Source organism: Crotalus tigris, unplaced genomic scaffold, assembly GCF_016545835.1.
Source record: "Crotalus tigris isolate CLP2741 ecotype Arizona unplaced genomic scaffold, ASM1654583v1 scf7180000017607.2124824, whole genome shotgun sequence".
Taxonomy (NCBI): domain Eukaryota; kingdom Metazoa; phylum Chordata; class Lepidosauria; order Squamata; family Viperidae; genus Crotalus; species Crotalus tigris.
In genome coordinates, this window is record NW_024096509.1 from 1205357 (window position 1) to 1231552 (window position 26196).

The window sequence follows — 26196 nt, forward strand, 5'->3', positions numbered from 1 at the left end:
CCTTTTTAAGACCACAGATAATCCTCACTGCCAGTACTGTGCTTAATTATCCTCATTGAGATGAGCAATGGAAGGAATTGCTACATCTTTTTAAAGAGTAAGTGATGTCCTATGGTAGAATGTAGTCCTGACTGAAGAACTGAAGTCAGAACTGAAGAAGCTTCTTGGATGAGTAGCAAAACGTCTTCAAGGAAAAACAAAGTCCAGTTGCCTTTTGAAAAAAGCACCTTTGGGACAACCATAAACTGGATGACTGAGAATCTCCATAGACACAGGAGGGAGGGGCTGATTTCCAGAGGGCAAAGTGATAGCAGAGCTTGGAATCTCTGGTAGACAGGAGATTCCCCTAGCAATTCATGCAGTATATCTAATTATCTCAGCAGATTTTCTTGATGTATGTGGTTTAGATCAGGGATCCCCAACCCCCGGGCCGTGGACCAGTACTAGGCCATGGCATGCCAGCAATCGGCCCGCACAAACAAGGAAAGCCCCATCCATAGGATGCAGGCAGCACACAAAACCACACCCCCTCCAGTCTGTGGAAAAACCTCTCTCCGTGTAACCGGTCCCTGGTGCCCAAAAGGTTGGGGACCTCTGGTTTAGATAGAAGATAGAAAGACATGCACATGGATTGGAGAACAAACAAAAGTATATAATATCATCAAAAGAATAAAAGAATTGAAATGGAAATGAGCTGATCACTTAGCAAGAAGAACTGAAGACAGGTAAACCAAGGCAGTCTTAGAATGGATTCCGTTTGATAAAAAGCATCCACGAAAGAGATGGCCACAAGATGGATCAATGACATCAGCAAGTATTGTGTACCCAACTGACAAAAGAAAGTTGAGGATCATATTGCTTGGAAACATGCGGAAGAGGCCTTCATCCTGTAGTGCAGAGGTCCCCAACCTTTTGGGCAGCAGGGACCAGTTCCATGGAGAGAGATTTTTCCACGGACCAGAAGGTACATGGTTTTCTGTACTGCCTGCATCTCCCGGATGAGTTTTGCTTGTTTGTGCAGACTGGTTGCTGGCATGCCATGGCCTGGTACTGGTCCATGGACCAGGGGTTGGGGACCTCTGCTGTAATGGATAGACAGTGGCTAAAATGATGATCTAATAGTTTTGCATATTTTTGTTTTAGTCTGACAAGATTCTATCTATAGGTGAACAGCAATAAAGAATTACTCAGAAATAACCCCATATGTCATTCTTCCTTCATAATAAATATATTCTAAGAATTGCAAGGGGGGATTGCCTTTGCTTCCCTGATAGTCTAGGACTAGGTTCAAGACCCGAACACTGCATGATGGGTTGAGTTTCCATTCATTGTCCCAGCTCCTGCCAACCTACGGTAGCAGTTTGAAAGCATGCAAATACAAGTAAATAAATAGGTACCATTTTGGTGGGAAAGGAGCAGTGTTTGTGTGCCTCAGCATATAGTCATGCTGGTCACATGACCACAGAAAGACAATGCTGGCTCCCTTGGCTAAGAAACGGAGAAGAGTACCACCCCCTAGAGTCAAACATGATTGGACAGGGGAAATCTTTACCTTTTTAAAAAAAAACTCTTCCTCCCTACCATAGATTCCAAACACTCTGCTACCTCTTTGCTCTCTGGGAAACAGCCCCTCCCTTCTGCAACTCCGGACTACATTCCATCATATGGCCATACTCATCTTCTTTGACCATTTGATTACATTTTTAAAAATTATGCCCAGTAAAAGACATTTTCAACTCTTACTAGAATTTATGGGAGATTGATGGATAATAATTTATAGTACAAAATCATATGTCCCAAGCTGTCAAACAAAAGGGGCGATGTATCATGTGGGAGGGTAGAAAACATTTTCTTGATCTGATTGGGCATTTTTAAGAGTGCTCTTTTTCAGAAAGCAGAAATGTGAGGCAAAAATGATTTAATTTTCTTGTGTTGGGAATTAGATATCTAAGATGGTTGAGCTGTTATAACTGCGAAATTAGCAATGCTTACGCAATTGCTCCTAAATTATATTATGATCTGCTCACCCATCACATATGGTAACTTATTATCAAAAGATTCTGTGAATTTCTGGTGCAGTTTCTTCCAAAGAGGAAAACAGATTTTGATAAAAAAAAAAATCCAATACTTTTCTTAGCATTCACCCATTGGATTTTAAAGGTATCAAAGAGATCTGTTCATCTCATATTCATAAATGCTTAGCTTGAGAAATATGTTTGAAGATAATAGAAATACACAAATAGACACTGCTCACCATTACTATCCATCACTAAGAAAAACCAAAGACCACCCAAAAGTTCACTATTGGCCAGCAAGATATACAACCAATAAGTCTCATAACATTTTGCAGAAAATCTGATATCCCAGGCATCATTTGATAGCAATAAATCATTCAATACTCTCTACTGAGTATACAACTAAGCAAAATCAGCAATCAGCCCAGAGCAGCAGCTAAGAAATAAGACAGTTGGACATTTCTGTCTATAAAGAAACCATACACCAGATATGAGTTTTGTCAGGATGTTCTAGAATTTAGATACATAAGTAGACTCTAGACCAGTTAAATGTAGTTCCCAAGCTATAACCATTTGCTTAGTGACTGTTCAAAGTTACAACAGCACTGAAAAAAGTGACTTATGATTGTTTTTCACATTTATGATCTTTGCAGCATCCCCATGGTCACAAGATCAAAATTTAGACGCTTGGCAACTAACTCACATTTATGATGGCTGCAGTGTCCTGTGGTCATGTGATCACCTTACGTGACCTTCTGACAAGCAAAGCCAATGGGGAAGACAGATTCACTCAACAACCACATTACTAACTTAACAACTGTAGTGATTCACTTAAAAACTGTGGCAAGGAAGGTTGTAAAATGGGACAAAACTCATTTAACAACTGTCTTGTTTAACAACAGATATTTTGGGCTCAATTGTGGTTGTAAGTCGAGGACTACCTGTAATGTCATTTGGTTTTTGTACACAATGGTTCCAAATTTGATTTTTGAAAGTGGAGGAGGGGGCACGTTTGTACCAGTTATTCACCTAATATAATTAAACTCTTCAGCCTTGGAACTAAAAGACAATTGAATGATAATAGGAGAAATCTGAAATTGTTAAAATACATTGTGTCAGTTCAATCTAGGAATGAGAGGGCTGCCAATTTTGAATATGGTACATCAAGAAGCATGGTTCCAACTCAGCTCACTTCTAATTTGTTGATTATATATCAACAATAAAAATAAAATCACTTTAAAGATCTTATTTAAAGAAATGTGAATAGGCTAGAAGGCAAGGATCAGATAATAATAATAATAATAATAATAATAATAATAATAATAATAATAATAATTGCTTGGGCGCAATCCCAAAACAACTGGAGCACCACTTGAACACCATTGGCATTGACAAATTTGCTATTAGTCAATTGCAAAAGGCGGCCTTATTAGGAACTGCTTCCATCCTGCGACGATACCTGTAATACCATCAAACATCCACATCTGCCTATCCCAGGTCCTGGGTAAGGACTCGATAGGTAGATAAAATGCCAAATCCAGTCTGAACATCTGGCTGACTGTGCGATGATTGAGAATAATAATAATAATAATAATAATAATAATAATATCTGATCCTTGCCTTCTAGCCTATTCACATTTCTAGACTGGATCACCCCATTGCTCACTTTTTCCCTACGGTCAAATTTCTAGCAACAACCATGTAGCTTAGATCAGTAGTTCTCAACCTGTGGGTTGGGACCTCATTTGGGGTTGAACAACCATTTCATGGGGGTCGCCAAGCAAGGCTGTCCGCCATTTTTCCCCCTTTTCTTTGGCCATGCCCCTGGCACCCGGTGATGTATAAGTGGTTGGGGGTCACCACAACATGGGGAACTGTATTATAGGGTCACGGTATTAGAAAGGTTGAGAACCACTGGCTTAGATCAACCTTTTAATAAAAAAATAGAAAACTGTTAGTAAGAAAAGGTATGTTAGCAATATCATACTTTTGGAAAAATTGAAGGGTGAAAGATGTTGTTACCTTATAGATATCTAGGAATCCACATTGGTGGTCAAATCTGGTGTAAAGCTCATTGAGCATACTGATCACTTGCATGGGTGTACACTGGGCACAGACAGCAGTGAAGCCAACAATGTCTGAAAAGAGCATTGTAACATCATCAAATTTTCTGGCTTGAACTTGCTGCCCCTGCCAGAGCTGCTGGGCCACTTCTTCTGGGAAGATTGAGATAAGAAGATCCACTGTTTTCTTCTTCTCCTCTTCTAGAGCTTGGTGCGTTCGTTCTAATGTTGCTTTAAGCTTGTCCATCCTCTTCTTCAAGCCATCCTGGGCTTTAGCCTGCTCCCCGACAAGGATGACATCACGGGTAGCATCGTGAATTGGTATGTCTGAAAGGTGGAGGCCTCGACCCATCAGTTCATCCAACTTGTCCACACATGGTGAGCCCAAAAACAAAATACAGTTTGATTCTGGGACGTGGATCATTTGTCCTTTGATTTCCATGACCTGGAATGAAGAAACATTTAATAATGCAGAATTAGACTCTTAAAGCAAACATTTAAAGCTATCAAAGCAGCAGTCATTTGCTCTCACACAGTGTTTCTCAACCTTGACAATTTTAAGGCATGTGGACTTCAACTCCTAGAATTCCACAGCCAGCAATGTTGAAGTCCACATGCCTTAAAATTGTCAAGGTTGAGAAACACTGCCTAACAAATGATTTTCTGTGCATTCTTTGCATACATTTTTTTTTCATTAATATGAATATCAATTGAATTGTTCAAATAACTTGTTTATTATACATCCATTTTGGAATATATATTTATGCATTCATATTTGATCTGATTTGATTTTAGCGTTGCCCAAATCCAGACTGGCTCTGGATGGCTTATAAATCCTCTGCTATGTAATGCTGATAAATATATAAAAAGTATATAACCATGGGAGACAAGAAATTAACTATGCCCACAGAGGAAAAAAAAGGCCAACAGGTGTCTTCTTCAAGCAAAACCTGTCAATTAATTGATACAGTAGTGGAATCCCTGAACACTTCACACATTGTTTCATGCGTAAACCATATCTAAGCTATTTGACATCTGGCTTGGCTCAGGAGCTAGGAAAAAGAAATTTTCTCAGCAACTCTTTATTTTGTTTAAATCACTTAATCTGGCAGTTTCTGCCCTTGCCTGCTAAGAGAAAATATGTGCTGTCAAATATAGTGATATACAGCAATTTAAAGAAAGTTAAATAAAGCTCAGAGTTTCAACTAAGCAAGGGGATTATTTTTCAGTCATGAGAGGATCCAGGCAAACTATTCCTAATTTTTCCCCCAACTATATTTATTTCTGAAGGTTCTTGTTTTGCTTCTTTGGCCCAAACCAGCAGAAATTGACTTAAATATGCTTGTATTTGTATTGCAATAATAATGAGTGAACAGCCTTGAGTAAAATATAGACATCATTCCAAGAGTCCATGAGTAACATTTGATATAACCATGTCCAAATTTATAATGCATATAAAATTCTCCTTTCTCTTAAATTCTCTTTTTTTTTGGGGGGGGGGAGAAGCTTTTAGATACTTATTTGTTATGTCATTACCTAACAATGCACAAATAGTCTGACATTTAGGCAAAGCACCATAAAATAGCTTCATTTGCAAAGAAGTAACCAGTATACATGATGCAGGAAAGTAAAACTCGGAACTTAAATGCATTCCAAGTAGCATTTTCTCAGTAAAATTGACATTTAAATAAATTGGTATTATCAAAACTATGGGAAAATTGGAAATCATCTAAGCAATATGATATTCCTTTATCTCCAAGCTGATGTCTTAAATTACCAGACCACTTAAAGTATGGAGGTTATTCTAACATTGTGCAATGAAAAAGTCCATGGACACCGGGATGCTGATGTAACAATGGATTTGTTTATCAAAAGTTGTACTTTTATTATCATTTTATTATCATTCTACAACAACTTTTCTAAAATGTACACTTATTTGAAAAGAAGGAGAGATCCATGCCAACTGCTATCATTTGCTTGTTTTTATAAGTTACAAGCCAGGAAATTCTAAACTTGCTGCTAATTAAGAGTAATTCATAGTCCTGATTAAGTTGAGGGGAAAAGAAAACTAAGGAGTCATAATGAAGCTCAACCTCTATCCTCCCCAAGAAGAATGTTATAATGAAAACAAGACAAACTTGGTCCCTTTGCTTGGCCAGAAACATGCAACTTTTTCATTACTTTCTTTTATTTTCTTGCCTCATTCCTAGAAAAATGTCAGCACTTTATATGTGAATATTACCAACAGTTAAGGATTGCTATTGTTATTAATGGAGCTGATTAAGATTTACAGTATAGATAATTAATACCAATTCTTGAAGTCTGTTTACTCCTGTTTCCCCTCAAATAACAACTGTAAAGGGACTTAAGAGGCTTCCTTGAATACCATCTAGCTGTTTGTTCCCATCTAAGAAGGGAATGGCATTAAACTTATGAGTATCAAGTTTAAAATGATCAGCTCATTTTTATAAGCATACTGCTTCATATATAACATGTAAAGAAAAGAGGTTTCTGTTTCTTATTCAAGAAAACAAATGTGTATGGACATTTGTTAAAAATGATTAAAAAATGATTCCAGTCCCATAGATAAGATAGACAAATAAATGACAGATGATGATTGATAGACAGACAGACAGACAGACAGACAGACAGACAGACATTTTCCTTCCATTCAATTACATTCGATTCTCTGGCACTGCCTGGACAAGTCCCTGAAGTTTTCTTGGCAAGGTTTCTAAGATGTGGTTTGCCATTGCCTCATTTCTAAAGCTGAGAGAAAGTGATTGGCTCAAGGTCATCCTGATGGCTTTGTGCCTAAACTGGGATTAGAACTCCTGGTCTCCCAGTTTCAAGCCTAATGCCTTAACCACTATACCAAACTCCATAGAGGAGAGAGCCTTTTTCCTAGAAAGTTGTAATTTAATTTCATGGCCACTCCCTTGTTCTTTGTGTTTTCCTATGTGCTACCCAAAATCTACTGTTATAGTTATTACTTTTAAAATACACACTATTATTTTTAAAATACACACTACTGCAAAGCTCAGCTATCAGAAGACCCCTTCACAAAGATGGACTGCAGATGTAACCAACGACATAGGATCATAACATCCTAGAAGAGGAAAGGGCTACTTAGGCCACTGAGTCCTATTCTCACTCAATCCAAGAATTCAAACTGAAATATCTTACCTCTAGGTTAGGTCTTATTTTCGGGAAAATTTACGGTACTAAATGTGTCTGTCTGCTGACGATCTTAACTGGGGCTTGTTTTTGGCTTATATTAAAAGCATCCCGAAAAATCATGCTGAGGCTTATTTTCCAGTTGGGTTTTATTTTCAGGGAAACATGGGAGCAGCTTACAAAACAATAATAAAATATAAAAAATGATAAAAGCCTTCCTATACTATACTTCCATGTCAGAAGACCAAAGAGTTCCGTGTTGAAATGATTAACAAGTGACATCACCCTCCTGGGGATGCCAATTTGGGGACTCCCTCCTGGGGATGCCAAGTCCATTGAAGTGGTACCTATTTATCTACTTGCATTTGCATGTTTTCAAACTGCTAGGTTGGCAGGAACTGGAGTGAATGATAGAAGCTCATCCTGTCACACACCAGTATTCAGGCTTCAAACATGGGCTTGCAAATTATCAACCAGAGTCCTAATCAGCTTGTAAGACGCTAAGAAAAAGACACAGGCATGTCTTGAGCAGAGGTTTGAAGCTGCAGGACCCAGCTTGACAAACTCTGTGAGTTTATTGGTTTTTATATTCTTGTTACATACACAAGCTTAACCATTAGATGCTGACATAAAGTTTCTTCATTGGAAAATTCCTTCATATAAGCAACTATTTCCTAGTAACACATTACATGGTCAAAGACCAGGTAAAGAACAAATACAGGCAGATCAAAGGAGAAAGAACTAACAAAGACAGGAAAAGATAGGAAGGAACTAAGCATATTATCTGTTTAGGTAGGTGAGGCATTAAGTCAAAAGGGGATGACCTTCTGGCTGCTTCACTGGGACAAAGGGTATCAAAAGGTTATGATGTTTGTGGGGGGGAAGCACAGCAGTTTGCTATGCGTGTATTTTTGCCCACATCAGCTGAGCCAATCTTCCTATAACTTAAATGTATTATTTTATGCCCTGTATTCAAAAAAAGACAAGAGTACAGATTTTGAGTACTTTCAATGTGACATCATCAGGTATTTTAAGATTGCCATCATCTTTGTTCTCTCCTTCTCAAAGCTAAACATTTCCAATTTTGTCTTTTTAATAAGATGTCTTCTGGGTAATGCTATATGAACTAATAAATATGCACTGACTTTTCTTTTCCTATACTACTTATGTTTTTAATAAATACTGATAGCATCATAAATATATGAGTATGGATTACTGTAGCATGTTTATGGTGTCACAAACCTGTATCACAAGTTTTGTTTAATATTCAAAATTAAAAAGGGAAGTACAGTCTAGGGAATGAGAGTATAATGATAAAGACCCAGCATGTAATAATACCAATAATGTCCTGGTTTTCTATTAAAAGTACCAGAACAGCTTGTTTCCATGCATTATAAAATCAACAGCAGAACAAGCACATCATCCATATTTTTTTCTACAAAAGAATATATTATATAGCCAGCATTTTGTTTTCCACTTTTGAGCTGTTAGTAAATGTCTGAATATTCAGCCTGCTGGTTTTAACCTGCTGCTTTGGATTTGGTTTTCATCTGGTATTGTCTTGAACTGTTTGTTTTACGATTATTGCTTCTAATTATTTTTTGTAAAGTTTCATTCTGGGCAATCACTGTGTATATTCACAAACAGAAAAGCAAATCAAAATCAGGCTCTGAAACTGTTAGGAACATATTGTTTCTAATTATGCCGGAAGGCACATGTTATAGTCTACACCTTCTTGGATTCCTTTCATTCTCCACATTATTCACATGAGCTCCTTAAAAAGGGTGGAAAAACTTGTGGGCGGGATCTAGATATAGCTACCCATTTCTTTCCCTGAGACCAAAATATGGGGAAATAAGAGGAGAATGCAACCCAAAACGTGGCATTGGTCAATCTATTTGTCAGTCTTAGGAGGTAGTTCAAACAAATACTGGTCGCTAAAAAGCGAGACAATGGTGAAGCGGGCACAGCAGCACCTGCATTTTCTGCGTCTCATGAGAAAAGCACATCTTCCTTCCCCTGTCCTTACCACTTTCTACAGAGGGGCGATCAAGAGCATCCTATCATACAGCATCACAGTCCAGTTTGGAAGCATCACTGCTTCAGAAAAATGACAATAAAGGTTATCTTATCTTATCTTAACTGAGCCTACAGAAGACCAGCTCTATCTTTATTGTAAGCCTCCAAGAGCAGAATCTGCAAGTCTGAATGGATATCTCCCCCCCCCACTTGCTTTTAATGTCTAATAAAATAAGAAGGATCCCTTCTGAGAAGTTTTGCCATGCCCCCATTTCTTCTGTGGTCTCAGTTGCCTCTTATCTGGCTGTTGCCTAGTCTGCAGCTCTTCCTTCTGTCTCCCCAAGCCATTTCCATATACCATTACACTATTCTTTCCAAATTATGAATAATCTTGTTTGTCACTTTAGGGTAGATTCAGTTTTCTGATCTACATCATCAAGTAGCCTCAACCAAGATGGCTAATGCTGCAGGGTACCAGAGTTAAAGTTTGGGAAATCTCAGCATATTAAAAACAGAGACATCACCTTGCTGACAAAGGTCCGTACAGTCAAAGCTATCGTTTTCCTGGTAGTAATGTATGGCTGTGAGAGTGAGACCATAATATGAAAGGCTGAGTGTCAAAGAATTGATGCTTTCGAACTGTGGTGCTGGAGAAGATTCTTGAGAGTCCCTTGGACTGCAAGGAGATTAAATCAGACAATCCTAAAAGAAACAATCCTGGCTGTCCTTTGGAAGGATAGATATTGAAGCTGAAGCTCAAATACTTTGGCCACCAAATGAAAAGAGAGAACTCACCGGAAAAAAACCTGATGTTGGAAAAGATGGAAGGCAAATGGAGAAGGGGACAGCAGAGGATGAGATGGTTAGATACTGTCTTGATGCAATGAACATGAATTTGGGCAAATTTTGAGAGACAGTGGAGGAAAGGGGAGCCTGGCTCACTGTGGTCCATGGGGTTGCGAAGAATCAGGCATGATTTAGTGACTGAACAACAACAACAATCTCTGGAGGTCACTCATTGCCTCAACTGCCTTATGGCTTGATGGTGTGCTTTGCAGACTACCATTTGGTGGCTACATAGAATGAATTTCCCCAACGATGACAACTACTCTTTGGAATGACTTCTACTAAAAGGCTTCCTGAATGGTGTCACATTTTAAATGCTTTTAAAAAATGTAACTTTTTAATGCTGGCCTTAGGGCTCCTATTTCTTCTCCAATGCCTCAGCCTGCATCTCAGAAACCAAAATCACCTCCACCTTCTCCTCCTCCTCCTGCAATTTCTCTTAATGATTTACAAGATGCTTTAAAACAGCATGCCCTGGATATTAAGGAGGAGGTAAAAGATCTTATAATTGCAGAGAGGGCTAATACAGAAGAATTATTGGAGAAAAAGAACAAACAAGTAAGAGACCATATCCTTCTGGCCTTTCAGGGCTTAGCCCTGCACATAGAGAGGATTGATAACCAGATGGAAAAGATTACTGAAAATGCATCAAGGATGGAATTTAGAATGCAGGAGGTAGAGAACAAGATAGAAATTACACAGGATGAACAAATCATTTCACAATATAGGGAGATGGAACACGCATTGCGTATCAGAGGCCTGAGGGAGAACCCTCAGGAAGACTTAAAGATGCTTATTGTGAAAGATATTGCTCCTAATATTGGCTGGCAGCCTGAAATAATTGAGAATGAGATAGAAAAATTTTTTAGAGTTAATTCACGGGTTGCTAGACAGAGAAATCTACCAAGAGATGTGGTTATTTACTTTTCTAGAAGATCTATCCGCAATGAAATTATACAGGCTTTTTACAAACAAAAGTTTCAAATTGCTGATCAAGACGTGGTAATTTTAAAAGAGATACCTCCAAAAATTTTAAGAGCCAGAAAAGATTTTACTTTCTTGTCTGATGAGCTGAAACATCGTCAAATTCAGTTCAGATGGGAGATTCCAAGAGGAATAATAGTAAATTATGAAGGGATACGTCACAGATTAACTACTGTTTCCAAAGCAAGAGATTTTTATCAGTCTATCTTAAAAGCAAGATTGTCACCACCTCCACAAATAAGGATGACGGAAGAGTCTCTTATGGCAGGAGCCTCATCAATGATGGTTATGGAACAAGCTGCACAGAATTCTGACATAAAAGAGCAAAGGATGACACGAGCTGCCCATAAACGTAAAGAAAAAGAGCAGTTGCAGAAGAGTGGTGAAAGTTTGGTTGTTACAGAGCCTGTGGGAGGGGCAAGACCAAAAAGATCTTCGACAGCAGATCTGCAGGCCATGCTCCAGAGGCTCCAGGCCGGTGGAGATGGTCAGGTTCCTGACCTGGAATGTTAATGGCTTAAACGTGCCACAGAAACGAAGAAAGATTTTCCATTATTTGAAACAACATAATAATGATTTGATATGTTTGCAGGAGACTCATATAACTTTAAAGGATTCTAAATTCTTGATGAATTCCCGTCTGGGCACACATTTTACTGCTCCAGCCCCTGGGAAAAAAGGGGGAGTGGTAATTTATGTGAAGAAAACTTTTTCAGCTAAACTAATTGAGGCTGATTCTGAAGGAAGATATCTTTTTGTGGAATTATTATTACAAGGCCGAAAGGTTCTTATTGTTGGACTATATGCTCCCAATCAACAACAGAAACAATTTTACAAGTTGCTGCATGGCAAGATATCTCAGTTGGATTATAAATCGGTAATTTTGATGGGTGACTGGAATGGGGTTTTAGACCCAACTATAGACAAAAGAAGTTCCTCTAAAACTTTTATTCAAACTAAACTACCTATGACTTTCTTTGATTTGAAGGAAGAACTGGAGCTTATTGATATTTGGCGAGAAAGGAACACAAGTGATAGAGACTTTACTTTTTATTCTGATAGACACCAGTCATTTTCAAGGATTGATTTTTTTTTTGATTACTAGTGACTTCCTCCCTAGAGTGAGGAAGGTGAAAATTTTTCCCAGAACATTGTCAGATCATAGTCCTGTGTGGATGGAGTTATATTCGGAAGACAGGAATAGAAGATCCTGGAGATTGAATGAGAACTTATTTAATCGGGAGGAGTTCGTACAAAAGTGTAAAGAACATTTAAAGGACTTTTTTACTATAAATATGAATAAGGGAACATCGATGTCTATGGTGTGGGACGCTAGTAAAGCATATATGAGGGGAATTTTGATTCAATTGAATAAAGTTTTTAGGGAAAAGGGGTCACAAAGACGTAGAGAAATAGAAGAAGAGATCAAATCAAAAGAACAAGAGTTGGTTCTTAACCCTACTGATAATAATTTAAAGGTATCTATAAAGATTCTTAAGGAACAATTTAATATGTTGATGGCAGATCAGGTGGCTACCAATCTGTCGTACATGAGACATAATACTTTTTGCAATGCGAATAAGCCTGGGAGATGGTTGGCTTATCAGTTACAAAAGAAACAGAAAGCTAGAATTATAGAGAAAATAAAATATAAAGGTACTGAGGTTTTTCAGCAAGATTTGATTAAAAAAAGTTTTTTGGACTTTTACACAAAATTATATTCAAGTGATAATATAAGGGGTTTGGATATAGATAAATATTTACAATCAGTACATTTTCCTAGACTTTCAGAGGAACAACAAAATGGGATGAATAGTTTAATTACTGTGGAGGAAATTGGTTTAGCTATTAAGCAGTTAAAGGTTGGAAAGTCTCCTGGAACAGATGGACTGACTTCTAGGTATTATAAGATCTTATCTGAAGAAATGATAGAGCCGTTAAAGGAACTCTTTAATAGTATTTTGTTGGGTATGCAAGTTCCTCCTTCTTGGAAAAGAGCCTTTATATCACTGATTCTGAAGGAAGATCAGGATCTTACAGAGCCTAAGAATTATAGGCCAATTTCATTATTGAATGTTGATTATAAGATCTTTACAAAAATTTTGGCAAATAGATTAATGCAGGTTATGAAAGACTTGATTCATAGTGATCAAGCAGGATTTATAACAGGGAGATATATGAAACATAATGTTAGACAAATTATTAACTTAATTGAGTACTTGGATAAGAATAATCAGATTCCTGTGGCTTTTATTTTTTTGGACGCTGAAAAAGCTTTTGATCAATTGGACTGGCAATTTTTATTTTCTTTGGTAGAGAAAATGAATTTTGGGGATAATTTTTTACATGCACTTAAAGCTATATATCAGCAGCAATCTGCACAAATTGTTGTAAATGGGGGATTGACTGAGAATTTTAATATTCAAAAAGGGACAAGACAAGGATGTCCATTATCCCCATTGTTATTTGTTTTAACATTGGAAATTTTATTGACTCAGATTCGGGAATCGAAGTTAATTAAGGGTGTAAAGATAAGGAAGAATGAGTATAAATTGCGGGCATTTGCGGATGATTTGGTTTTAATTTTGGAACAGCCGAATCAGGCGATTGATGGTTTATTAGAACTTATAACACAGTATGGGAATGTTTCTGGTTTTAAAGTTAATAATTATAAGACTAAGATATTATCTAAGAATATGTCAGTTAAAGAAAGGGAAAGTTTGATTAAAGCCACAGGTTTTCAGATGGTAAAAAAGGTTAAATACTTGGGAGTATATCTAACTGCTTCAAATGGAAAATTGTATAAGAACAATTACGAACCATTATGGGCAAAAGTCCAAAAGGATTTAAGAGATTGGAAAAAATTGCAATTGTCATTGTTGGGGAGAATTTCAGCTGTAAAAATGAATGTTCTACCAAAGTTCCTTTTTTTGTTTCAGATGATACCTATTCTTAAAAAAGAGGCAAATTTGGAGGAATGGCAAAAGGATATCAATAATTTTATATGGGCCGGGAAGAAACCAAGGGTTAAATTTAAGATATTACAGGATGCTCGAGAAAGAGGGGGACTTAAGGCACCTAATTTGAAATTATATTATGATGCAGCCGCCCTAACTTGGTTAAGTGATTGGCTTAATTTAACAAATATGGATATTCTTTTTTTGGAAGGTTGGGATTTAATATACGGTTGGCATGCATATTTAATTTTTAATAAGAAAGTTGATCGGACTTTTAAATCACATATTTTGAGGAATGCCTTACTTCGTGTTTGGAAGAAGTATTATTATAGATTAAATTATAAAATACCTATCTGGGGGATTCCCAGACATGCAATTGAGGGAACCTCTAAGGGGACAAATTTTGATAAAATCTCATACAAAGAATTGTTAATTTGTTCTGGTTCGAATTGGCATTTGAAATCCCTAGATGTATTAAGGCAGCAAAATATTCTACAGTCATGGTTTCAATATTTACAAATAATGGATAGATGGACTGTAGACAAGAAAGAGGGAATAACACTAGAAGATAGACAATTGGTTATTCAGATTAAAAACCAAGGTCCAGCTCATATAAAAAGAATATATAATGTTTTATTAGAGTTAGATTCGGAAACAGAATTGGTTAAAGACTGTATGATTAAATGGGCTCAGAATATACAGGAGCCGATCTCAAGAAATGTTAAATTTACACAAGCTCAAAATTTGAGAGAAAATTTTTATAAAATGTTTTATAGATGGCATTTAGATCCTAAAAAATTATCTTGTATGTATTCCAACATACAGCCCAAATGTTGGAGATGTGGCAATAATGATGCGACATACTTTCATATTTGGTGGAATTGTAAAAAAGTAAAGGCTTTTTGGATTATGATTTGGTGGAACATTCAAAAGATTTTTAGAAAAAAGATAAAGTTTACTCCTCAACTATTTTTACTTGGTATTTTTGTTGACTTAAATGAAAAAGAAACTACTTTGATGTTGAATTTATTAACTGCAGCAAGGTTACTAGTAGGTTTATATTGGAAGAAAGATTCTTTGCCTACTTTAGAAGAATGGATATTTAAAGTATCTAGTTTTGCAGAAATGGCAAAAATTTCTGCTTATTTAAAGGATCATACACAAGAAAGATATATTACTGTATGGGGAAGGTGGATAGATTATATTCAGAAAAAGTATGGAATTAAAAAGTTTTATTTATTTTATGAATGAATATCAAATATTATAGAGAATTGTTTTATAGGTTATGGAGTTAAAGGTTAATTATGATATTTTTTTCTCTCTTTTTTTTCTTTTTTCTTAATTATTATAATTTTCTTTTTTTTTTAACCCTGTATTCTGCTCTGGGAAGTGAAGGGAGGGGGGGTGGGGGTGGGAGGGAGGGTAAGGGGGGGGGTTTCTCCATTTTAAAATTTTATTGTATTTTTATAAATGATTGTATGTTTTAAAAAATAAAATTTTCAATTTAAAAAAAAAATGCTGGCCTTAGGTAGTATAAACTTCCTCGATATCTTTCTTCTTATAGATTGTTTCTACTCTGTTTTTATTTTCTGCCCTTGTAAGTACTACAAATCAGTTTGGAATTTTAAAGAAAAGGAAGTGACTCAAAAACACTTTTAACAAATAGTTATTTATAACCATGTAACTGTACATACCTTTAATATGAATTGCTGCCATTGCTATGTATCAAAGTTGCCATCTAAATCCAATTACTAATAACTGTATTAAGATTTCATATTTTTGAGAGAACTCTTATTATTCCACTCAACTTTCCAAATTGTTTATGCACATTGGTCATTCCTCTGATTAAAATCAAATATCTTTATTACAGACTTTGAACCAGCTTTACAATAAAAAAATATAATAAAAAGAGAAATAGCTTAACACAACAATTTGTAATTGGGAAAGGGAAAAATAATAGGACAATAAAACAACTGAATGAAAGATTTTATGGGACTCCTTATTTGCAGAGACTTTGTCTCTGTGGATCCAGGAAGGAAGAAATTCTTATTCATGTCTTCATATGGTATCTTTTCTATGATGCCCCATGATGTCCTCTGATTGCCTCAATCATTCCCAAATACAAAGTCCACACAGATAAATGTTATGTTTATTACTTTTTAAAGGATGCTAACTCACACTGACATATCAGGTGGCCAAATATCTATATAATTAGATATGTTCTGTTATTATCCTATTATTTTTCCCCTTTCCCAATATCAAATTATGTTAAACTATTTCCTTTTTACTCTATTATTTTTATTGTAAAGATAGGGATATTTGATTTTTTAAATATGATTTTGATCATTCCTTTGAACGAGTGCTTCTCCTTTGTTTCCTTTTTTTTTTTTGAGTTTTGGAAGATAAACTGCAAAATTGCTGCTATATAGCGACAGATCCAAGTTATATACATTCCAAAGCTGACACCTTTAAAAAAGGACAAGTTCATTTCAAAAGGCTTTTACTCTTTGCACCTGAAGACTTAAAATCATTTGAAAAATACGATTACATCTTAAGACTAGGATATACAACTGAGCTTCTAAGGCTTTGTAAAATTTGAAAGTCCTTCTGTGTGAACTCCAAAGTCTGTCTAAAAGTTTTGATGAAATTGTAGTTTAATGTGTGACAGAACGGAAATACAGCTAGTCTTTGTTCGATATATGATCCCAACTGAGAGTAGAATCTTCAGGCATTATGTGAACTGGTTTGCTTCACTCAACAACTGTAATCTTGGAATACTCCTAATTGTAGGTATTAATTGATCTCCTGGGTAATTAAGCAGACTGAGTGAAAGGGCTGTCAAAGAGCTGCTTGCCAGAGGGACTCAGCCTTGCATGGGGTTGGATCCCTCTAAAGTAGAGTTCCCCAATCTTTCCAGATTGGTGGCCCAGAGCAAGGAGGAGGGGGGAAAGAGGCAATGATGTTTTGGGAGGAGTAGGTGCATGTATGTGGGTGTGTGCACACCTGCAATGTTCAGGGCAACACTTGCACAAGTGGGGCCGCAAGCACCCGCAACAAAGCTCACGAGTGGGATGCAAACGCCTGTAACGATGCTCACACAAATGAGGCTTGCACGAGTGGGGCTGCGACAGCCCTCGACGACACTCTTGTGAGTGGGACTGCGAGCGCCCGCAATGAGTGGGACTGTGAGTGACCATGATGACGCTTGCTGGAATGAGGCCGCAAATGCCCACGATGATCCTTGCATGAGTGGGGCCGTGAACGCCCACAAGTCTTGCGCGAGTGGAATCACAAGTACCTGCATTGAGGCTCGTGTGATGGGGCTATGACCATCCTTAATGACTCTAATGTAAGTGGGGCCATTGACATCCTTGACGATGTGAGCGTGAGTGGGACCACAAGCACCCGCGACAATGCTTGCATGAGTGAGGCCGTGAACACCCGACAACGCTTCCGCGAGTGAGACTACAAACTTCCCTGATGCTTATGATGCTGCTTGCACACAGATGCACACACACTGGCCAGCCACTCACATGCCCTGGTCGTGATTAGGCCACAGCCTAGTAGTCGGCCATGGCCCACAGGTTGAGGACCTCTGCTCTAGCGGGCAGGACTGAAAAAGATCTGTCCTGAATTCCAAGCAGGATTTTGGCACAGAGTGTTTGCAGAACAGGTTGTCTGCAGCCAGCCCCCAGAGACAAGAAGATCTCTTCTCATTTCTGAAGGCTGGCTGTGTAAGTGGCCCATATGCAACCATTCCATGCAAAATCCTGTTTGGTTTTCTGGATGGACCTCTTTCGCACAACCACTTTTCATTAAACTAGTAGACTGATTACAGAAGATATAGGCTTCAAGTGGAAAAATCTCCAACCCCATTCCATATAATTATGTGCTTAAAAAAAAGAGCTATGCAGTTGCCTGTTGTAAGAAAACTGCATGGAAAATTTAAATAGGTCAGAAGGATAGGTTCAGAAATGAACCTTTCACTATGAAATGCGCCTTTTTTTGTCTAATCTTCCATAGTTGAATTCCCCCAGAATGAATTGTCAAGAGACATTGTTCTTCACAGCATCAGACTTACTGTTACAATTCAGGTTATTTATAGACAATGCCAGGGTGTTACATAATGTACAATAGCTCCAAACCCCAAGACAACAAGTTTAACCTTTTTTTTTCTATTGATTTGTGATGCCTTAAGCTGTAGGAGTAAATCGTCAGAAATGCAAGGGACCATATTAAGGTAGATGGTGGAAATGTCTCACACCAATAAATGTCAGCCAATTTGCTGTGAAAAGAAAATAAATCTGGAAAATAAAAGGACAAGCACATTTAAAAGCTATAGGTCCAAATGGTCTAAAAAGATGACATTCTCACAGCCACAGCCTTTAAAAAAAACAGAGTTTATATAAAGGAGCTGAAAATCTACAGGACTCAGATTTTTCAGAGCACAGAATAAGACTTTAATAAAAAATGCATCAGTAGGAAGCATTCATGAGAATCTTGAATAAATAATCGGGTTTTGGAAATGCAGAAGTTATTTTTTTTTCAACTGTAATTTTAGTCCCAAGACAAAAAGTTCTGGTTTCAGTTGAATATTAATCTTTAAAATCTTCTGAAATACTGTATATATTTGAACCCAGCATTTTCTAGCTTTTTTGCCCTTCTACCAAGCATAATAAAATGACCTTTCTTGTTATTCACACATCTAACATAAATTTGAAGTACTTTTATACTGTATATTCAAGATATTTTTTCTGGTATCATATATCAATGATACATCATTTCATAAAAATTCTCTTTGAGTTTACAACATAGTATAAATTTCAGTTCTTTCAATCATATATTTTTCTATTGTTCCATCTGTTTATTATAACCAAAACTTTTAACCTGTGTTATCATACATTCCTTAACTATTTCTGTTTCAAATTTCAATAAAAGTTTATACATTTTAGCAATCACATGTCCATTACCTGTACATAATTCTGTTTCAAAAATCAGTCTTCCAATGTTAAATATCATAAATTCTTTTATCTATTGTACAAAGATGGAAAGATTTGGCAATACCTACAATAGAAGAATGATGAATGAAGCTGACAGAACTCATCAAAATGGCCTTGTTTGATTAGACAGAAAACAATATCTATATTTATTGGTGACTGAAAAGGGGAGTGGTGTGGTGGCCTAGTGTTGAAGCCTCTCGTCTCTCTCTGGAAGGTTGAGAGTTCAATCCTAAGTAGGGGTAGATGTTTCTTTCTCTTAGGGCACAAAGAAAAAATATCTGCTGCAAATTCCACATGGCATCAGGAGGTATCTGGGCAGAAAGCACTCAGCTCCATCCAGTTGCCCCGACTGTATCCCAAATTAAGGGACTACAGGGTCATAAAAACAAGTATTAACTGAAAACCCCTTTGGAGTTTTTGCGTAAAACAGAAAAAAATGTACATGTGATTTATGGTATTGATTATTGGGTAGGATAAAATACAGAAAGAATAGTCACAATGTAACTATAGAGATAGCTGTCAACTTATAATTGTACTTATGACTTCTGTAAAGATCAGAAGCCATTTTATATCATTTTTCTTTCCTTTCTAGTTTTCTGCTAACTATTCTTTCTGTTTGCACCCTTCGTTTTTTCCTCTCCTTTTTTTCCTTTTTCTTTTTTGCTCTATTCTAATTTTTATTAGTCTTATTCTTGTGTTTAAATTTTTCAATAAATTAAGCAAATCCAGGAGATATTTTAAAGTCTCCCTATCATGTCTGCCCTCTGGAATGATATCCCCCTGGAGATCTGCATGGTTCCCATCATAGGACTTTTTAAAAGATATTTAAAAAGTAGCTCTGCTCCTAGTCCTGGGATTAGAGCAGCCCCCCCCCCACTGCTTATGGTCATTTGCAGTGTCCCGCAACTATGTGACCATGATTTTTGGCAATTTTTGTCAGTTTCTGGTGTTTACTTCCAGTTTCTGGCAAAAAAATGCTCATTTGGGAAAATAGGTCAGCTTAACAACTATGGCATTCACATAACAACCACTGCAAAAAGGTCATAAAATTGTGTGGGGTCACAGAGTGACCCACTTAATCACCACAATGATTTATTACATAATTCCAGGCTCAATTACAACCGTAGGTCAAGGACTACCAGTACAGTAACACAATGGCAGCATATGGTAATAAGATGTAATATGCAGTAAGTCATAAGCAAGTAATAAGCAAGGTAGAATGCTAGCAGAGTTTTTTTAAAGTCAGCTTACATTAGCCTTTTGAAGCTGTTTTTTAAGAGCACCTTCTATCCAGACGTGTTTTTATAATTCATTCCTAATATACAAACGGTAAACATAAAATTCTAGGCAGAAAGCTAACATGGATATATTGGCCCTTAGATTGAAAGGACAATCTCACCCACCTCGGATTACAGTTGATTTTTGAGCCATGTTGACACAATGCTTAGAATGGTTAGAATGCAGTATTGCAGGCTAACTCTGCCCACTGGCAGCAGTTCAATTCTCACCGGCTCAAGGTTGACTCAGCCTTACCTACTTCCAAGGTTGGTAAAATGGGAACCAAGATTGTTGGGGACAATCTATAAACTGCTTAGAGAGGGTTGTAAAGCACTATGAAGCGGTATATAAGTCTAAGTGCTATTGCTATTTAAAAAATGCATTCCTCCATAGCCATCAATTGAAACAGGAAAAAAAAAGCTTCCTAGAATTTTTACATTTTGTTTTTTAAAAGAATGCCTGGTGGCTTATGCTCCATGTGGCTTAACCCACACACCACCTGTGTTCCTGGATGCTCCTGCTGTCCTATTCTATTGAACCAATATCTCACATTAGGCTAAAACCATTAATTTAAATTGCTGTGCCTTTTAAAGCCTTGTCTGTCTGAAGAAAGATTTCTTGCAGATTTTTCTTCTTATGCATATCAGCATTAATATATAATTTAGGTATGAATTATTGCATTTATATCCAAGTTTTAGGCTGTTCTGAGAGAAAATGATAGACTGAAAATCACTCAGCAAACTCTGGCTAATTGGAAACCTGAGGTTCTCTCGGTTAAACAGCAGAGCCACTGCTTTATTCTGGCTCTCTATTATATTATATTATATTATTCTGGCTCTCTAATATAATATAATCCTCGACTCACTTAGTTCAAAATTAGTTCATTGGATTTGAAGTCCAATGGTTGGGTATCCGCCCCCTGCCCACAGTCATCTGACTGCATTTCATATGCTGAACAACAAACCTGCATTTATAACTGTTTGCAGGATGCTATGGTCATGTGACCACAATTTGTGATGTTTTTTTCCGAAACCAACATTTACTTCTGGTTCTTAGCAAAAAAAAGTGGGTTCATGTAATGAGCACAGCATTGATTAGCCACTGCAAAAAAAAGATCATAATCATGGTCACATTATGACCTGCTTAATGACTGTCACAACTTACAGGCTGAATTAGGGTCTTAAAACAAGGACCACCTATAATAATAATAGGACCAATTGAAAAAAGCTGTCCATACTACTTGCACCTGCACATTCATCAGATCTGGGTTGCCATTTTATGCATGTGTAAAATATGTCCTTATAAAATATCATTCCCATTTTACATATGTATAAATGGGTATAATACATTAATCACCTCATTTGGATTTGATGGGCATTCTATTTCATCCCACTAGCCCATTAAATTGAGAGTTTACTTGTATACTGACTTGCATATGGTTGACATGTAAAAGGTTTCATTTTCTGACAGAGTTGCCATCTGAAACCCTGGAGATTGCTAGTGATCTGAATAATTCAGGCTTTTCTAATCAGATGCCATTCAGATGGATAGCAGCTTGCAGGATTCCCAGGTCAGACTGGCTAAGAACTGTGGAGGTTTTATCCAACACATTCAAAGGAAACAGACTGTACAAGGCTGATGTAGAGAACATAAAAGCCTGACTTCTTGAAGCCTTCTCTTTTCAGGCTCAACATACGGAGTGCCTTCAGCTAGTTTTCCTTCATATCTCTAATCATCTCTCTACTAGGGATATGCTCAAGTCTCTCAATATCCTTCCCAAAATGCAGTGCCCAAAGCACCAAAGACGAGAAACAATGGATGGAAGCTAACCAAGGAAAGAAGCAAACTATAACTTGATGGGCTCTGGGGGAGGGGTTTCAGCACTGTGAGGAGAGCGCCTTGCGGCCTGCCAAAACCAGGCAGGCTGGGGGCTGGGTAGCATTGCGCAGGTAATGTTGACTCTCATGCTGCTCATGGCAACCCTTCCCCCAGAACCCACCAAGCCAGATATGTGAAATAGGTGAGGGCCATGCGCTGGCCACTTCCAGGCGATGGTGCATTTCTTCATTCCTCACAAAGAGTGACACCTCCCCAGCTGCGTTTCTTGCCTGTTTTTCTCCCTCCCTCATCTCAAATATTTTCCCACCACTCTGTACTTGGGACAGAAGGAAGGAAAGAAGGAAAGAAGGAGAGGGAGAGTCTGAGGGAAGTCCTAACTTAGTCCTACCCTGCTGCCCTTTCACCATCCCCTTGCCCCCTCCTCCTGGCCTATCCTGGGGGTCTCCCATCCTATTGCTAAGGAAGCTTAGGATACAAAGTCGGATCTCCTCCCATGGAGAGGGAATGGGCCTTCCTCTGACTTTGCCCTTGTACCCATCATGGGCAACCGGGCTAAGGAGAGCAAGCATAGCAGCAGCAGCCTTGAGGAGGAGGTAAGTGCAGCTGGGCGCCCCCTTGGGGAAATGGAACTGGGCTTGGTGTCGCAGGTGCTCAAGAGCCAGGCTGGGCATTTGACCTCTGCTGCCCAGAGCTCCGGGCAGCCTGCACCACATCCAGCCCCCCCCATGGCCTGAGAGGAACAGTGAGGCTCCTTCAGTGGACCATACCTTGGCACTTGCCCTGGTTCCAACCCTTCTGCCAGAGACCCTCAGATCTGCCCAGGTCCCCTGAGGGCAACCGCAATGCTGATGCAGCCCTCAATGAAATTGAGTTTGACATCCCTGCTATAAGCTAAGATTCCTTTCTATTCCTTCTGCAACTGCATCAAAATGTTGGCTCAGATTTCAGCTTGTGATTCTCCAAGAGACTGAAATCATTTTCACATGCACTAATAATATACCGTATATGCCGGCGTATTAGGCGACCCGGAGTATAAGACGACCTCCATCTTTATCGCTGAGCCACATTCCTAGAATGTCGTCTTATACGCCGGAAACTACCAGTATTTCCGGCGTATAAGATGACTCGGCGTATAAGACGACCCCCGTCTTTGGCACCAAGTTTAGCGCTTCCAGAAGTCGTCTTATACACCGGCATATATGGTACTGTTGCCCAGTCTGGTCTCGCTTGCCTCAAGCCAGCTGCCCTGTTAGGCACCAAAAGGCTGATGCAATCCTCTGCAGCCAGCTTCTGCTTGATGATGGTGTCATCTGTGTGAGATGGCAGGAGACTTTAGGGAGATGAAGTCTATAGACTGTTTGGCAAGCAGGTAACAAGATTATGAGTCATAGACAGGGAAAAGGGTTATAATTCAGCTCCTCTCCTGACAGACTGTATCTGGCTCACAAGCAGTATAAATGCATGCACAAGAGCACAAAAATCCAGGCATAGTTTCCCTTATATATCCCACAACTAACTACGCAAGATTTCTTGACTCTAATTTATTCCGTAGTAATACCAACATGAAAGTAAACATTTCTTGAGTTTCATAAGGGAATCCATTAACATCTATTAATAATCATGCTTAAACGGGAAACCAGGTCAAGTAGGGTACTGTAGAAAATGAATCGTACAGTGTAAAGTGGTAGAAAAGCAACAATATAGGTAATCTTGACTTATGACCAAAATTGGGATCAGAATTTCTATTTCTAAGCAAGGTGGTTGTTAAAATGAGTTGTGCCTGATTTTATGACCTTTTTTTGACCACGGTCATTCAGCGAATCACTGCAGTGGTTAAATGAATCATGCGGTCATGAAGGGAATCATGCTTCCCCCACTGACTTTGTCAGAAGCTGGCTGGGAAGGTCTCACATGGTGATCACATGATCCCAGGACACCTCAACCATCGTAAATGCATGCCATTTGTTAAGGGGCATTTCAGTCCTGTTCTAACTTTGAATGGTTGCTAATAGAAATCGAGGACTACCTGTATCTGTAGGACTAGCCAATGATTACTGCTGTAAAAACATTTTTAAATTATACAATTGTGTTCTTATTTTATCTGTAACTGGCCAAAAGTCTGATTTAGTTCAGACATAAGGAACAAAATTGTTTCTTGTTACTTACATAAACTTAATTGTTTGTTTAAATTGTAGTTAATGAAAACCAACAAGGTTTGTTTAAATTGTAGTTAATGAAAACCAACAAGGATTAAACCATGGCTAAAATCATGGCACATGATTTGGAAATTTTTAAAATATTTAATAAACAATATCCATTACAGTAATCACTGAATAATTTTTCTCAAACTATTACTCTCAAACTGTGATTCTGACCCAACAGGGATGCTTCACCATAACCATTCAATATTCCCTACTAGGCCCAGACAATTATGATCTTGAACATGCAGCAACAAAAGTAATGAACCGTAAATAGGACAATCAATATCTAAAAATAGAATTTCATTGGATTGGAGATCCACTCACCATTATCAATTTAGTATGTATTAAGGGATTTATACTGGATAACATTCAGAGCCTAAGAATTAAAGTAGTATGGTGTTTATGAAAAGAAATCAAATGGGAATATATATATAATTATCAATTAATGAGAATATTTGTAGCTCAGGGTTCATGATATTACCTAGCTTAGGTAGAGAAATGTCTACAAGAAAACAACCAAGCTCAGAGAGCATCAAGGACCCCTCATATTTAATTATGGACAATATATCTGATAAAAACATTAGTTTTAAAACACCTTTTAAAGTGGCATATACAAATGTGATTATTTTATTTGTCCAAAAGCATGAACCCCAATTCTGTAGAAGACAAAATGTAAGCAGAATAGAGCAGGTGGTTGTTTAGCTGAATGATTTATATGTTACCCAAGTAATTTAGTGGTCCATGACTGCAGAAATGTTGTATTAAAAGTGTTTTGTTAAATAAATATATATTAAGGATAAGGAAAAAAAACTATAAAAACCATGAATTGATTTTTACCTTACCTTGAACTTAATAGGTGGGTAGACTTTGAACTTACTTGTGTTAGAAAAAAATATCAAAAATATAGGGATAAACATGATTAACTAATTTAGAAGTCAATGCATTGTAAAAGATTTTGTAACAAAAAATGGGCACCAAATACTATAACAATTCTAATAATTGATATTAAAATTAAAACTCAGATATCAATCATTAACACATTGATCAAATGATCCATAATATAATGTGGTGTGATTTGGGGTCAGCTGTTCTCTATCAAGTGAACTCACAAGGATGACAGGGGGAAAGCCTGCATTTTTTTTAAGCTACCTGCTTGAATCACCATCTGAATGACAGGAAGCCCCTCTAGGGGGAATAAATAGACATTCCAGCTTAGAGTTGGTTCAGGGAAGGAAAAGTCTGAATCAAACTTAAGGTCTATATCTGCCATTTCCCAAGGGAAGAAAGACAAAATTCTTATAATATAGGTCAGTGGTGGCGAACCTATGGCATGGGTGCCAGAGGCAGCACTCAGAACCCTCTCTGTGGGCACGCGTGCCGTCGCCCCAGTCCTAGGCCTTCAGCTGGGTTTTATAAAACCTTTTCGCTTTAGGCCTCCACTCCCGTGTACAAAAAAAAAAAGGTTCAATCAATCAGTCAATTTAACTTCTCGCAGGGAAAAAAAGATCTTGCAAAGTTGGAATTGATTGATTGAACTTTTTAGTCCCACCCAGTCTGCCGTTACCACCACAGCCATGCCCACCCAATGGGCCATATCCCCCAATTGGCCACACCCAGCCAATGAGCCACACCCACCCGGCACCCAATGATGCATAAGTGGGTTTCGGGTTGCAGTTTGGGCATTCGGTCTCTAAAAGGTTCTCCATCACTGATATAGGTGATCAATAATAAAACATCTAGTTGGGCCTATTCACGAGTAGTTCTAGTTGCTTATGCCTAACACTGTTTTTCCATGGGTTGCACCGTACAGTGGTAGA

At 37.8% G+C, this 26196-nt stretch overlaps 1 protein-coding gene across 1 annotated transcript in view; it reads right to left on the bottom strand.

Moving 5' to 3' along the window:
• The window catches only part of GUCY1A2 (guanylate cyclase 1 soluble subunit alpha 2), a 182307-nt gene that overhangs the window by 91337 nt on the left and 64774 nt on the right, over nt 1-26196 (bottom strand). Inside the window, exon 5 of the mRNA XM_039322018.1 lies at nt 4038-4523. Coding sequence (XP_039177952.1) covers nt 4038-4523 — 486 coding nt within the window. The remainder of the gene's footprint in view (nt 1-4037; nt 4524-26196) is intronic.